Source organism: Myxine glutinosa, chromosome 10 (assembly GCF_964187855.1).
Source record: "Myxine glutinosa chromosome 10, kmMyxGlut1.1, whole genome shotgun sequence".
Lineage (NCBI taxonomy): Eukaryota > Metazoa > Chordata > Myxini > Myxiniformes > Myxinidae > Myxine > Myxine glutinosa.
In genome coordinates, this window is record NC_136270.1 from 129,869,982 (window position 1) to 129,886,178 (window position 16,197).

General features: G+C 43.6%; 1 protein-coding gene across 1 annotated transcript in view; it reads right to left on the minus strand.

Annotated features, from left to right (window-relative positions):
• YME1L1 (YME1 like 1 ATPase) overlaps positions 1–16,197 on the minus strand; it is a 94,797-nt gene that overhangs the window by 56,156 nt on the left and 22,444 nt on the right. The window contains exons 4-9 of the mRNA XM_068126066.2: positions 13,258–13,356; positions 10,028–10,134; positions 9,553–9,700; positions 9,072–9,155; positions 6,056–6,138; positions 5,200–5,290 (exon numbers count right to left, since the gene is read on the minus strand). Coding sequence (XP_067982167.1) covers positions 5,200–5,290; positions 6,056–6,138; positions 9,072–9,155; positions 9,553–9,700; positions 10,028–10,134; positions 13,258–13,356 — 612 coding nt within the window. The remainder of the gene's footprint in view (positions 1–5,199; positions 5,291–6,055; positions 6,139–9,071; positions 9,156–9,552; positions 9,701–10,027; positions 10,135–13,257; positions 13,357–16,197) is intronic.

The window sequence follows — 16,197 nt, forward strand, 5'->3', positions numbered from 1 at the left end:
TCATCCCTCAGATCGGCAGTCTGCAGCCTCCTCACTCTCTGCAGACCTGGACAAAATCACAGACTGGGCAAACAAGTGGAACATGTCTTTCAATCCTGACAAATCTCACACTCTTACGATGTCTCTCCGAAAAGACCGACTGGACAACCCTCCCATCCACTTTCTGAATAATCCTCTCCAAGAAGTTCTGTCACTCCAGCTTTTGGGTCTCACTATCTGCCATGATCTTTCCTGGGAAAACCACATTTCAAATCTGGCCTCCAAAGCCAGTCGCCGACTGGGCATCCTCCGTCGTGCGAAGTCCTTCTTTGACACACCTGAACTCCTCACCACATACAAGGCTTTCATCCGCAGCTCAATGGAATACTGCTCTCCCCTCTGGGCTGGTGCTCCTGCCTCACACCTAGCTCGTCTTCACGCTGTTGAAACCAAAGCATTCAGAATCATTGGAATCTCCCGCGATGAAGCTAACTCCAAGGGCCTCTCACTCACTCACCGCAGGCAGGTTGGTGGTCTTTCCATCTTCTACCGACTCCTCTCTGGCCTTGCCCCCCCCAGCTCTCTCTGGGCTCTGTCCCGCAAATATTCCTACAGGTCGCACAAGATCTGCCTGCAACCCTCTTATGGTTAAACTGCCAAAATCAAGACTCTCTGCTCACCTTCACTCCTTCATTCCTCTTTTCTCCCACCTCTGGAACAAACTCCCTCACTTTCTTCAATCCCACTCCACCCTCCAGGTCTTTAAAACAGCTGTTCACCACCATCTCTTATCTTCCCCCATCCAAAACCTTGATCTTTTCTACCCCCGCTAATTTCACCCCAATTCCACTTTTTTGAAATAACAACTTCTGTCCTGGAAGTCCTTGGTGTCCTTGTGTTTTATACTTCTCCCTCCGCCCCCCCCCCCCCCCTTCCCATGCCTCCTCCCCCAAAGCCCTCTCCCTTCCACACATCTCCCTGCTCTCAAATGTTGTGTTTGTGTGCTGCCCCTTCTTTCCCCATCCTGTCTTCCACTCCCTCTTTTTATATATTTTGTTTGTCTGGTTGATTTGTTTGTGAAGTAAGTCTTAGCTCTTTCACGAGCCTCGATTCAGTATACAAAAAAAAAAAAAAAAAAAAAATCAGAATAAAATCAGCTGTTCCTATATGTTTCCTCTGCTGGGTAGTGCATTTCAGAGCAAAGACTCAACCATGAGTACCAAGGAGCTTTCAAAAGACCTCTGGGATAAAGTTGTGAAAAGGCACAGATCAGTGTATGGGTATAAAAATATTTCAAAGGCCTTGAATATTGCTTGGAGCACAGTCAAGACAATCATTAAAAAGTGGAAGGTGTATGGTACCACCAATGCCTTGCCTTGGTCAGGCCGTCCCTCTCAACTGTTTGACCAAGCAAGGAGACTGATCAGAGAGGCCACGAAGATGCCAATGGCAACTTTGAAAGAGCTACAGGCATGTATGGCAAAGACTGGTCACTGTGTGCATGTGACAACAATATCCCAAGCACTCCACAAGTCTGGCCTGTACGGGAGGGTGGTAGAAGGAAGCCATTACTCAAAAAAGCCCACCTTGATTCTTGTTTGAGGTATGCAAAAAACACTCCGGAGTTTCTGAAACCATGTGGCAAAAAGTTTTGTGGACTGACGAAACCAAGATGGAACTTTTTGGCGTTAATGCAAAACGTTACGTTTGGCGCAAACCCAATGCAGCACATCACCCAAAGAACACCATCCCTACTGTGAAATATGGTGGTGGCAGCATCATGTTATGGGGAAGTTTCTCATCAGCAGGGACTGGTACACTTGTCAGGATAAAAGGGAAAATGAATGGAGCAAAATATAGAAAAATCCTAGAGGAAAACCCTTCTGCCCTCCACAAGAAAGATGAAATAGGGACGGAAGTTCACCTTTCAGCATGACAACAACCCGAAGCACACAGCCAAAGCTACAATGGAGTGGCTAAGGAACAAAAAGATAAATATCCTTGAGTGGTCCAGTCAGAACCCCCGAACTAAATCAAATTGAAAATCTGTGGCATGACTTGAAGATTTCTGTCCATCAACGCTCTGAAATTTGTATAATTTGTTTTTCACTTGGAAGTTGTGGGTTATGATGTGTAAATAATGGTGGATTTAAGTCTGATTTAATGCAATTTAATTCCAGCCGAGAAGGTAACAAAAGATGAAAATTTTGAAAGGGGGTGTAAACTTTCTATCGGCACTATATGCATTTTAATTTATCCCTCACATTCGTGCGCAACTTCATTTTGCTTTGTTTTTGTACACCGCTCCTTTCCTATGCCATCTCCAGGCACTGCATGACGCTTCCGCTGAAAGGGAGTACTCAGTTTTCACTCCGGTTTTTTTCTTGTTTGTTTGTTTTCTTGTTTTTGTCCGGGCGATATCTCAGCCATCCGTTGAGCTAGGAAGCTGAAATTGCGGCACAATATTGGGCAAGTGCTTTCACAAAAACAGTATTTTTTGTTTTTCGATTAATCAATTGATTGATGTACTTATTTATTTCCTTTCTTATCTGGGTAATATATCATGCCCTTTTTGAGAAAGGAAGCTGATATTTGGACACGACAATGACGAAGTGATTTGGCTGTAAATGATATTTTTGATTTGTTGATTAATCAATTAATTGATTATAATCTTATTGAATAATTCAATAAATAATTATTTATTGAATTATTCGATTAATGACCTAATTTTTTTTTTTTTTTTTAAGTTACAGATGAAACGGTGGTGGTTTAGGTATTCTAGTAGCCAAATGATTAATAATTTAATTATTTTATGATTATTATTTATTTATTTTCATTTTTAATCACTTATTCATTTCCTTTCTCATCTGGGCAATATCTCAGGCACCTTTTGTGTTAGGAAGCCAATATTTGGGCACAATAGTGACCAAGTGATTTGGCTGTAAAGGGTATTTGTGATTTATTGATTAATCAAATTAATCGATTTATTATTTATTGATCAGTCAATTATTCAATTATTTTTTTCGATGAATGACAATTAATTTTTAAAAAGTTACAGCTTCGGATGAAACACTGTTGGTTGAGGTATGCTATTAGCTAATTGATTAAGAAATTATTTTACGATTATTGTTTCTTGATTTTAATACGCAATTAATCAATCAATTATAGTACACCTCTCCCTCCTAATACCGTCTATGTGCTGCATGGCGGTATCCCTGGGCACCAAAGGCGCCACGGCAATACCGCGCTGGAGGATACATATTTTTTGGCATGGGGGCGGTGTACTTTGAATGTATCTGTACTTGTTTAATGTATTTATTTATTTATTTATTTATTTATGGTGTGAGAAACCCTCAAGAAATCCTTATGTAACAAGACCGAAAATCTAACAGCGATGTAGCCGGGCTTGTAACATATTATAAACCACAAACACACATGATTAGCTTTTTTAACAGTTGCTAATGCTGTTTATAACATTAAACAAAAAATTTGGAGGAATCCAGACATCCGTGAGGTAAGTCTTACTTACAGAACTGAGGGACGATCTACTGCAATCTAGATTATACCCCACAAGGGATGGGTACGTACTGTTTTGTTGGAAGAGATTTAACGCCGATGCTTTCGATATTTGATGGTCATTTTAACAATCGGTTTGTTTGTGTTTCACACTGAATGAAAAACGTAAAGGTAGAGAGAGCATGGCGATTGTGATATATGACAGGTTCGACGATATGTTCGGCTTTAACGGCATATAAATCAAAATGGTGGCGTGTGGAGAGTCAGCAAAAGCATTCGATAGGGTTCCACGTGAAGTAGTGGTGACATGGGCATTGAGGAAGTTAGGAGTGGAGGAATGGTTGATCAGAGTCGTGATGGCAATGTACAAAAGAGCGCGCACAGCTGTAAGGACGAAGGACGGGAACAGTGGTGAGTTTGAGGTGAAGGTGGGAGTGCATCAGGGGTCGGTACCAAGTCCACTACTATTTGTAGCTGTGATGGAGGTGCTGGCTTGGAACGTAAAGGAGGGTTTACCGTGGGAGTTGTTGTATGCAGATGATCTGGTGTTGATTGCAGAAAGTATGGATGGACTGAAGGAGAAGATGAACAAGTGGAAGGAATGTATGGAGACGAAAGGTCTGAAGGTGAATATCGGAAAAACAAAGGTGATGGCAAGTGGTAAAGCATGTGGTGAGGTGGAAAGAACTGGGAAGTGGCCATGTGCTTTGTGCAGGAAGGGTGTCGGAGTGAACTCAATTCAATGTACAATGTGCGTTGAGTGGGTTCATCAAAAATGTAGTGGTTTGAGAGGATCATTAACCAGTGTGGCAGCTACATTCAAGTGTAAGGTGTGCACAGAGGGAACTGCAGATGGAGGAAATGTTGAGTTGGATCTTGGAGACGGCGTGAAGCTGGAAGGTGTGAAAACATTTTGTTACCTACGAGACATGCTGAATGGAGAAGGTGGATCAGACTCGGCAACGGTTGCTAGAGTGAGATGTGCATGGAAGAAGTTTTGGGAACTGAGTGGCGTGCTGACGAGGAGGCGAGTGTCGTTGAAGCTGAAGGGAAAGGTGTATGCTGCATGTGTGAGAAGTGTTATGATTTATGGGAGCGAGACATGGGTAATGAACGTAGAGCAGCAACGAAGGCTGGAAAGGGTGGAAATGCGAATGGTTCGGTGGATGTGTGGAGTATCGTTGAGAGAGAGGAAGACAAATGATGAATTGCGAAAGATGATGGGAATAGAGCCTGTGATGGATGCTGTGAAGAGAAACAGTTTGAGATGGTTTGGTCATGTGTTGAGGAAGGATGAAAGTGACTGGTTGAGAAGAGTGATGGAAATTAATGTGGAAGGAAGTAGAGGACGGGGAAGACCGAGAAAGACTTGGCTAAAGATGGTCGAAGAAGAAATGTGGGCAAGGGGGTTAACAAGGGGAGATGCAGAAAATAGGGCAAAATGGAGAAGATTGTCATGTGGACCGCAGGGCTAACCCCCGCTCTTGCAGGGAAAATGGCCTTTAAAATGCCTGTTGTTGTGGAGAGGCAGCCGTCGTACCGCCATAATGACATCAGACGTAATCACATCACCCTGTCATGTGACCAGATCCTCAGCTCTGATTGGTATACGTTTGAGGGGACATACATACATACAGACAGACAAACACTGTTCAAGACGGCTTTGCCCTATGGGCTACGCCGTAAAAAGACAAAACAAAGTACCTTTGGGTAACTTTCCTCCGAGTACTGTGAACTTCTTTGGGTTCTTCAAGAACTCAACAACATCCTGTAACTCTTCCTTTGCTTCATCCACCTGTAGAAAGGGAGAGCATTACTTTGAGGAGCAGCTACCCTAGATCACGAGGAACAAACAGTGCACGGAAAGTATTGGAACATTTGAGGTGCCTAACTGAAGGTCCAAACTAGCAAGAAACAAAAGATGCATCCATACTGCGTGATCGTCGATTCATTTCCGTTTTACCCTCTGTCGCTTCGCTCTTTGATGAGCCTTGATCTTACAAAGAATAAAAAAAGGTTGAACTAGAACGGGCACTCGGTAGAGCGCATACCTTCGCCGCAGATACTGTTCTGTACTTGGCATGGGAGTGTAGGGAACAGAACAGTGAACAGTTTGGTGCTGATTTCATGCAAATCGGATAAGAATTGACCGAGTTATGACAAACAAGATCGGGCATTGAATTCTGAACATTTTGGCATTAGTTGCATGCCAATTGGATAAAAATTGACCGCGCTATGGTAAAAATACGATTTTGACCTTTTCGTGACCTTGACCTTGACCTTTGACCCGATTGCTCCCAAAATCTAATCAAATGTGTCCCGTATAATAACCAATCATCCCACCAAATTTCATGCAATTCGGTTGAATACTTTTTGAGTTATGCGAATAACATACACACACACACACACACAGACATACAAATAAATACACAGCGATCAAAACATAACCTTCCGCTTTTGCGAAGGTAATAAATTGCCTTTACTAACCAAGCGGTGCTAAATTCAAAAGTAAAATAAAGGGGGTGTCACACAAACGTGCTTCATATCTTCTGACACTCACCCCTTTAACATGCTCAAAAGTGATGTTTTTCACTTGGATAGGGTCCACCGCAGCACCAAATCCAGTTGATGTGCGAAATCGAACTGCAGCACAGGATTACAAGCAGCACAAGTCAGCGAAATAATATTAGAAACACAAGAAGTCCACATGTACCTATCGGGAGTGGGGAAGCGGGTTGATAAGTACCTCGCCCCCCCCCCCCCTCCCCTCATCAATGAAGGAATGGTGCTGCCCCAGTGAAAATGGGCACAGATGTTAAAAGCCACATTTCTGTTGCTTCCGGCCACTATCACACATGGTTCCCACCTTTAGGTCGTGTTTCCTCCTGCCATCGGAAGTTGTGTTTCGTCTCTGAATCTTTGCAAAAAGGGAAATAGTTTTTCACTCTCTCTCCTATTACAGTTATGTACTGTTCCCTGTTTGTCGTAAAAGGTGACAAAAAGGGTTGGCGGCAGGAAGGGCATCCGGCCGTAAAACATTGCTTCAAAAAGGGAACCGAAAAACAACAACAACCACGGTCCCCGAAAAAGGCCAACCCCCGCTTGCGGGGGAAAAATGGCCTCTAAAGGTGGTTTTCCTATTACAGTTATGGTGGCATGTTAGAGTTGCTTGGGCCTGGCACATCAGACAAGCCTACAAGGATAGACAGCCTGCCTCTGACTGTTCTGTAGGAGGAATAGGTGTTTGAATCATGGAACAGCATCATCAATCGGGAGAGATTAGGCATTAGGGCAACATCATAGGACTATGTTATGCAGTGTTTCAATAGACCAGGCGTGACAATTACTTGCATTGCTTCAAAAATGAGTACAAATGGCCGCATGTTTTGTCTTGCATGAAGTCGTGACCTCATTGTTTATCATGGTACCGAGTAGGAATGGCAGCGTCCTCCTGCTCCATGTGATGTAGTCGTAATAACATGCTGCCATTATTCTTCATTAGTCATTAGGGTTCACAAGCATGCTGCGGAACATAACAATGGTGCTCTCTTGATAGGCCTACTGATCAAGGGGGTCTGCTGGTACAAAGTGCTTTTACTTGGTATCATATTAAACTTCCGCGGTGGTGCAGTTTATCCGCTGCGATGTTTATTGAAGTGTTACAGGCGATTCTGCTGGAAATGCGATTGCATGACTGAGGAACCTGCATAAGGTTCATCTTTATATCATGCTTTGTGATATTTCATGCCGAGAAATGTCTCTCTTCCCTTTGAGTTTGAGAAATAGTACATAAGCTTGTTTCTTTACAAGCACAAGAGAGTTCAAAGAGCACCTAAACCCCACACAGTCATGAGAAAAGAAAAGGACGTGGGCAGGGTCTGCAAGCAGCAATTTTGATTGGTCGAGATGATGTAAAATACCATATTTCGTACAAATGCAGTACTGCTAAACGGAAGGGATTTCAAAGTGCCAAAAAGGTGATTTGTGGCCTACACTCCAGTGTTCAAGTCTATAATTAAATTGAAATAAAATAAAGATTTTAAAGGTTGTAGAAGAAAAAAAAACATTTTTCAGAAGTTTACCACCATTGATGCAGCGTCTTTTACACTACCTTATCTAACACGTTACACATTAGTTATTTGTGTCCTTAAAAAACAGCAAGGTTCCTGTTTGGAATGATTTTCAATTTTGTTTTGCTGGCAGGCAGAGTAAAAATATCTCACTCCTCTCTGCGCAATACTTTGTAATTTTTCCATGCGCATCGTAAGAGGCGACCAAGGGTTGGCGTCAGGAAGGGCATCCGGCCATAAAAACATTGCCTCAAACAGGGAACCATGATTGTCATGGGGCCCGCAAGGCTAACCCCTGCTCTAGCGGGGAAAATGGCCTTAAAACGATCGACCATTCATTCATTCTCTGCGCATGGGAGATCAGGAAGAACTGAGAGCCAAGGTACTGCTAAACTACATGTTTGTTTTCCGATTTGTGTTCAAAATCTAACATTCAATTGAGATTAAGCTTTTCCTCGATCATAAACTGAGTGACAAACAGACAGATGGAGCCGATTGTTTAATCCTGCTTTTTGCTTCGCGTGCGTGGGGTAAAAATCTCGTCTCATGCAAGAGCAAGGTGAGAAAGAGGGTAGCAGGCAATGCACCGACATTGGAGCAGCAGATCAACATGCACTCAACAAGAGAATGCACAAAAAGGAAGAGAAAGGACATGGACTACGAGGTACTTTGTACTACTTTGTGAGATCCCCATTGGTGGCAGCATGGCAATATGTCAAACTTGCTTATCGTGAACACAAGCGGGCTCCCTTGATCTATGATAAAATGAGCCTGGGTGTGTGTGTGTTTGGTTGTGGTTTATGTGCGTTTGTGTTTTTGTGCGCGTTTTGGGTGTTTTTGTTTTTTTGTGTGTTTATGTGTGTTTTGTGGGTTTTTTTGTGTGTTTTTCATGTGTTTGTGTTTTTGTGTTTTTTGGTGTGTGCGTATTTATGTCTGTTTATGTTTTTGTGTGTGTTTGTGTGTAGAATTACGAAAATGTAAAGCTAATAATTAAAATGAAGAACCTTTTTTCATGTTGACCAGGTAATGGCAATGAGCTTCTATTTACATATACAAGTTTGTACTTGGTTTGTAACGGCATGACAATGAATATCATGATCAGAACAAACACAGCAAGCTTGTGCAATGAATTTATGAACTGCAACAAATTTAACGAGATAACAGTTATTAGTTATCTAGAATACAACTGCTCATAACATGGTTGTCCATATAGCAGCATGATGTCATCCATGTGTAACGTTTCCATTCCTCTTTGTAAGTCAAGACGTGTGAATAATATTACCATTCCACAAATACAATTTTAGTTCCTATTCCCAGTTTTCCAAAGGTATTAAAAGTCAATCACCTTGTGTGGGCCTGACACCAAGGGCAGATTATCTCCATTATTAACATTACCCCCTTTATTTAATCGCCCCCTACCTTACCTCCAACCCTCTCCATCCCCACCCACAAATCAAGCAAATTTATATCAAAGCAAATGAGAGAATAATGAATGATGTAAATTACCTGATAAAAATGGTGTCTTGTACAAACCATACATTCCAAGCAGCACAAAAAGCAACAGAAGAATTCTGGTCCTTCGAAGAGATTCTACAAATAAACAACAACAACCACGATGTCCTTCATTTCTCTGAGCAAACATTTAACCATACATCAGCAGGCACCTCAATCAGCAGTGTTCAGTCAGTGGTAGTGGCGGTGTATAGCAGAGATACCCAAAGAACCATCGACATGGCTTTCCCATCACACATGACCAAGTTAGGCCATCAAGCCCGATGTTCCAATTTGAAAGTGTTCCTGGAGATCATGCCGAATAACACGAGTTCATCTGTTTTATCTCACCCAGTCATTGCAATTCATGCAATGTAAAACTCCACCATGACCCGTAACACATGGTTGAAACGAGTTTGATTAGGTTTTACGTTTTTAAGACTCGAAGCAAAGAAAATCTCCTTTGGTCAGCAAGAAAAGAAGCGTCGAGACAAACCTTGGGTGCGCTGGGCGAGGGCTTGCGCTTTCAAGAAGCCTTCTGCAAAACCGGTCTTGAAGCCGTCGTGGTGACCATCAGGAACATGCTTGTTCTTCATCAAGCTTTCGAGGTTTTCCCCATCTCCTGTCTTGTCTCTGAGCAAACCCTACAGGCAAAACAACAAACCGTCAGTGGCCGTGACGGATTGCCAAGCTGGCTCAAATATAACATCACTTCAAAAACACGAGAGGTGAAAAATACGAGGCAGTCCAACTGCTTGAGGAAAATAAATCCAATGATAACGAGCTTGTGTGTAATTTAACAGATCTTTTGGAGGTGCACCGGCTGGCGACAAAGCTAGTAGTCGGAGGTTGAGGGAGGTAAAATGTTGTGGTGTAGAACTGGAAAAACTCTCCGTCTGAGCAACGACAAGATTACAATGTACCACACATAAGAACTATAATGTTCCCCGAGAGAAAATGTAAATACTCACCCTCACAAGGCTTTGGCCAAAAGTCTCCGATTCATTCTCAACGGAGGCCCCGCGCAGGCGGCGAGAGCGCAACCGGAGCGTCTTGAATCCTCGGCAGTGCTGCTGCGCTGAATTACACGACAAACATTATGCTTCCCTAGAACATCGTACCATACTAAAATACCCAACTTGGTGTTTGTCTGTCCACAATACATTCGGTCGTTAATTATCCAATGTCAACCAAACTTGCCCGGGGGAGTAAGGGTCACACGACAAAGGTTGTAGCAACTCAATTTGCCCCCCTTCCCAAGGGGGGGGTTCCACCTTGGACGAACTCCATGTTAAGGTGTATGAATGGCTTATAGTGGGGCCAGATATGATCTATACGGCTTATAGTACCAGAAGTAAAAGTTATTATAACCACAAACTATTCAGCCAATTCTGTCCGACGTTTGATTATGTTTTTGTTTAACTCTGAACTGAAATAAATTTGGAGGAAACTCAATGTCCTCTAGGCATTCTTTGCTTATGGAGTCCCCCACAGACTAACGGACATGCGTCGTCTTGACTTGTTTGACCTCTAGCTAGGCCGCAATGATCTTCAGCTAATAAAGGTGCTTAAATTTAAATGAGTCTTTTCGCACTAATGATTTATCCCATTGCCTGTCCGATTTTTCTAGCCATCGGATTCCCATTGCCTGTCCGATTTTTATAGCCATCGGATTATATGTGGATTGTTTATACCTTGTGGCCTATATGTGATTTCTCTGAGCAATGGCTTCAAGGGTCACATGAAATATTGCCTTTGACACCCTTACGGCCCAATTGTGACATTTATGTGACACAAAATCCCATTCCTGACAGTCGCTAGCATTGTGTAGTACACGCCTAAGGGAAATTTGGAGAAAGTTGGACGCATTGTATAGATGTACTGTATATTTACACATGGGTGGTAAATAGGCGATGAGTCGCTGGTCCACACATCTACCGGAAGTATAGTTTGTTATGACCACATATTAATCAATTCCATCTAATGCTAATGGCAAAATAAAATTAATACTATGACAAAATAATAATATTAATAACATTATTAACAACTAGGGCATGCCCGTACGTGGGTGCCCGTTCCTTGCCAAAAAAAAAAAAAAACGCTACCCGTACGCTCTACCCCGCCCGTACGCCCGTACGCCCGTAAACAAAAAAAACAACGCTCTTCGCTTCCGCCCTTCGCTCTGACTGAATTGGGAGAAATAATGCGCATAAGAAATCGAGAAATTATTATTTTCTCCGGAAGAAATCGAATTACGAACCGTAATGGCGCACGCGCTCGGCTCGGCTCGCTCTCACATCGGCCACGCCTACGCAACAACGCGTTCTGTGATTGGCTGCCGGAAGTGCAGTCTTCACTGTCCGGAAGGTCGCAAATCGCAGTTACGATGAATCGCAAATTAGTTTTAATTAGTTTTAAAACATAGTTTAACGGCAACATAGTTTTCCAACGTGAAATAAATGAATACGCTCTCAAATGTGCCGTCCGAGGCAGAGTCTGTTCGCCACGTTCGGCACACGTGATAGCTCGCTGCTCTCTGATTGGTTGAATCGTTTTTTGGACATAGCTCGGTAACTACTTCTCCGATTAATATGAAACCTTGAAAAGGCACATCCTCGGGTCCCCAGCAATATACCTGGCAAGTTTAAAGTATATCGGACCCGTGGTTGTCGAGAAACAGCGGTCACAGACATACAGACATACAAACATACAAACATACAAACATACAAACATACAAACATACACACAGAGATTACTGGAATTATAGATAGATAATAATAGTATTAATAAGATTTAAAAAAAAAAAAAAGTCTAAAGCATCATCGGCTAAGCGAGTGTGAAAACATATACTATAGGTGAAAAGGACTTTTGAATGTAAACACAACTCAATGATGTAGATATGGCCCCTACAGCCCCCCCCCCCCCCCCCCACCCCCTCAACCCTCTCAACCCCGGCCGCTCCCATGGGGATAGCGTGTTTCTAGTAATACTAAACGAGAGATTTGTCACTGCTATGCAAGAGGCCGTCTATATATTATGTACACCAGCCTGGTGGAACTTTCAATATGCCTTTTTTATCTCCCTCATGTGCAACATGTTACAGGCATTTACAGGTATTCACAGGCACACACACCTCCCAATGGATGGTCCATGAGCAAACCCTTCACCAACCACCAATACATGAATAGCTTTGTTGAATAACCTTCCTGGTAAAGTCACTGCACACTTGAATGACACTCCAATCATACATCATATCTATATTGAACATGTAAAACACTGGTGTCCTCCTCTTACCATATCCAAGGTTACATCAGCAATGTTCATGCAAATTGGTGTACAGGATGACCCAAGAGATGACTACACATTTACATTTGTCTTTCAGTTTTTATCGTGTATTAATTAATTTTTATGCATTAATCACATCCGCAAGAGGACTGAACAGTGTTCCATCAAATTATCTTTGTATGGCATTAGCAAGCACGGCCTATCAACCTGGAAAGAAAACAGAAGCATCAGCTTTTTCTGAGCCACCCTGTACAAATGGTGATAACAAGTAACAAACAACAGGCATTTTAAGGCCATTTTCCCTGCTAGAGAGGGGGTGAGCCTTGCGGGCCCCATGACAATCTTCTCCATTTTGCCCTATTTTCTGCATCTCCCCTTAACCCCCTTGCCCGCATTTCTTCTTCGACCATCTTTAGCCAAGTCTTTCTCGGTCTTCCCCGTCCTCTACTTCCTTCTACATTAATTTCCATCACCCTTCTCAACCAGTCACTTTCATCCTTCCTCAACACATGACCAAACCATCTCAACCTGTTCCTCTTCACAACATCAATCACAGGCTCTATTCCCATCATCTTTCACAATTCATCATTTGTCTTCCTCTCTCTCAACGATACTCCACACATCCACCGAACCATTCGCATTTCCACCCTTTCCAGCCTTCGTTGCTGCTCTACGTTCATTACCCATTTCTCACTCCCATAAACTTCAAAAAATGAAGTTAAACAGCAAACAAATACTTTACATACAAAGACACACGTGGGTGTATTTGGCACGGAAGTTAAACATCAAATTGGCATCAAAATGAAGCAAATCTTTGATTGGTTTTTATAGTTTCTTAATCACACTCCAACAATCAAACCTTGTACTGATTACATCTTTACAGCAGAAATCAAACCCATGTTGCAAGTCAGGTTACCTTGCAGCAATTGGAGATCGAAGAGAAGTCTCCTCTGGGTGCTTGATCCAAAAAAGCTAGATGTTCTGGGCCTTTGATGGAGAAAACTGCTGGGAAAGCCTAAACGTGATAGGATGGGGGTGTGGAAGGGTGAGCAGATCAAAATCTTAATAAAACACAGAAGACATTCTGCCTGAACAGCCCACACCAATTCCCACCAAACAACCAGTCTCAATCAAGGAAGAATATCATGTCCGTCGGTATCCATTTTTTCCAATATCGATATATCGGTGGGTTCATACCGGTATATCGATATCAATTTTTTTTTCTTTAAACACAAGTTCCAAACCATTGCAAATATATGACGTACACATCATTGACACGGTAATTCAGGGCATACATCTCAATCTTTACAAACTATGAACCACCTTGAGAACCACCTTTGGAGGCCATTTTTCCCCGCAAAGCAGGGCGTTTTTTTGTTTTTGTTTTTTTGTATACAAGATCGAGGCTCGTGAAAGAGCTAACATTAATCACACAAAAAGACAAACCGACACACAAAACACAAAAAACAAGGGGGGCGGGCAGACAATATGGGGAGAGAGGGGGAAGGACACAAACACAACATTTGAGAGCAGGGACATCGGGAGGACTTGGAGGGAGGTGGGAGAGGAATAAAACATATGAACACTGCAAGGACTCTGGGGTGAATTACCGGGGGTAGAAAAGATCAAGGTTTTCGATGGGGGAAGATAAGAGATGGTGGTGAACAGCTGTTTTAAAGACCTGGAGGGAGGAGTGGGATTGAAGTGAGTGGGGGAGTTTGTTCCAGAGGCGGGAGAAAAGGGGAATGAAAGAGTGAAGGTGAGCAGAGAGCCTAGACTTTGGCAGTTTAACCATAAGAGGGTTGCAGGAAGATCTTGTGCGACCTGAAGGAATATTGGGGGGGACAGAGCACAGAGAGAGCTGGGGGAGCAAGGCCGGAGAGGAGTCGGTAGAAGACAGAAAGACCACCAACCTGCCTGCGGTGAGTGAGTGAAAGGCCCTCGGAGTTGACTACATAGCAGGAGATTCCAATGATTCTGAAAGCTTTGGCCTCAACAGCGTGAAGCCGAGCAAGGTGTGAGGCAGGAGCACCAGCCCAGAGGGGGGAACAGTATTCCATTGAGCTGCGGATGAAAACCTTGTATGTGGTGAGGAGCTCAGGTGTGCCAAGGAAGGACTTCGCACGACGGAGGATGCCCAGTCGGCGACTGGCTTTGGAGGCCAGCTTGGAAATGTGATTTTCCCAAGAAAGATCATGGCAGATAGTGAGACCCAAAAGCTTGAGCGACAGAACTTCTTGGAGAGGATTGTTGAGAAAGTAGATGGGAGGGTTGTCCAGTCAGTCCTTTCGGAGAGACATTGTAAGAGTGTGAGATTTGTCAGGATTGAAAGACATGTTCCACTTGTTTGACCAGTCTGTGATTTTGTCCAGGTCTGCAGAGAGTGAGGAGGCTGCAGACTGCCGATCTGAGGGATGAGGAATGGAGCGGCAGATAGTGGAGTCATCAGCAAAGAGATAGAGAGGATTTTCCAGAGAGTCGAAGAGATCATTGATGAAGACCAGAAATAGCACAGGGCCCAGAACACTACCTTGGGGAACTCAAGCCACAACAGGAAGGGAAGATGAGAGAAATCCATTCAGGGCCACACGTTGCCTACGACCAGAGAGGAAATCCGCAAGCCATGAGTGGAGATTTCCCTGAATACCATAGGAGGTGAGTTTGCTGAGCAGAGCTGGGTGCCAGACCGTATCGAAGGCACGTGATATGTCAAGTGAGACAGCTCTGATTTCCTGTTTGGCATTGAGGACCTCCATCCATTGTTGAGACAGCAGAAGCAACATGTCCAGAGTAGAATGACCTGGTCTGAATCCAAATTGATGATCAGAGATCAAGCCATTGGAGAAGAGGAAGGATTTGATATCTGAAGCAATGATGGATTCCATGACTTTGCTGATAATTGGGAGCAGGCTGATTGGTCTGTAGTTGCAAGGATCTGTTTTTGCACCTTTTTTGTGTGAAGCAGTAATGTTTACTGATTTCCAAGATGCTGGCAGATGACCTTGAGCAAACGAGAGGGTGAAAAGAACAGAGAGAGGGTGAGATAGAGCGGCAGAGCAGGATTTTAGGACCCGGGGGCTGATACCATCTGGTCCAGTTGCAGAATCAGAGTCGATGTTTGATAAAAACTTCTCCACCTTGTCAGGAGGGAAGGACACAGAGTCCAGGAGCAGTTGGGTTCGACTGGGAAAGGTGGGAACAGAGAGAGATGGGTTTGGGACACAAGATTTTGAGGCAAACACAGAGTTGAGGCATTCGGCTTTGTCACGTGCGGTGTCAACTGTGTAGCCATTTGAGGTAAGGGAGGGGATGGAGGGGGAACAAACACCAGAAACGGATTTGACCAGACGCCACCAGGATTTGGAGGAAGGAGACAGGTTTGAGAGCTCAATCTTGAGTGTGGAGAGATAGTGCTTCGTGGCACTCCTGAGGGTAGAAACACACTTGTTTCGAGCTTGGTGGAAGGAACTGAGATTGCCTTCAGTTGGATTTGCCTTCCAAGACGCAAAGGCAAATTGTTTCAGGGCAACTGCCTCACCACAAGATTCAGTGTACCATGGACGGGAGGAAGGGTAAGACAACTGAAGACGAGATGGGATAAATCTGTGCATGAGAGAGAGCAGTTTGCTTTGGAAGAATTCCCAGGAAGAATTGATGTCAGAGGCATTAGAGATGGGAGACCAGTCCAGTTGATTGATGGCTGCTTGCAGACCGTGCCAGTCGGCCTGAGTGAAATGCCAGACCCGTCGGCGCTGAGGAGGCTCTCTGAGAATGGCCAGTGAGATGTCCACTTTAACAAGCACATGATCAGAAGAACCGATTGGAGCAGAAGAAGAGCAGCAGACATTTGCAGGGA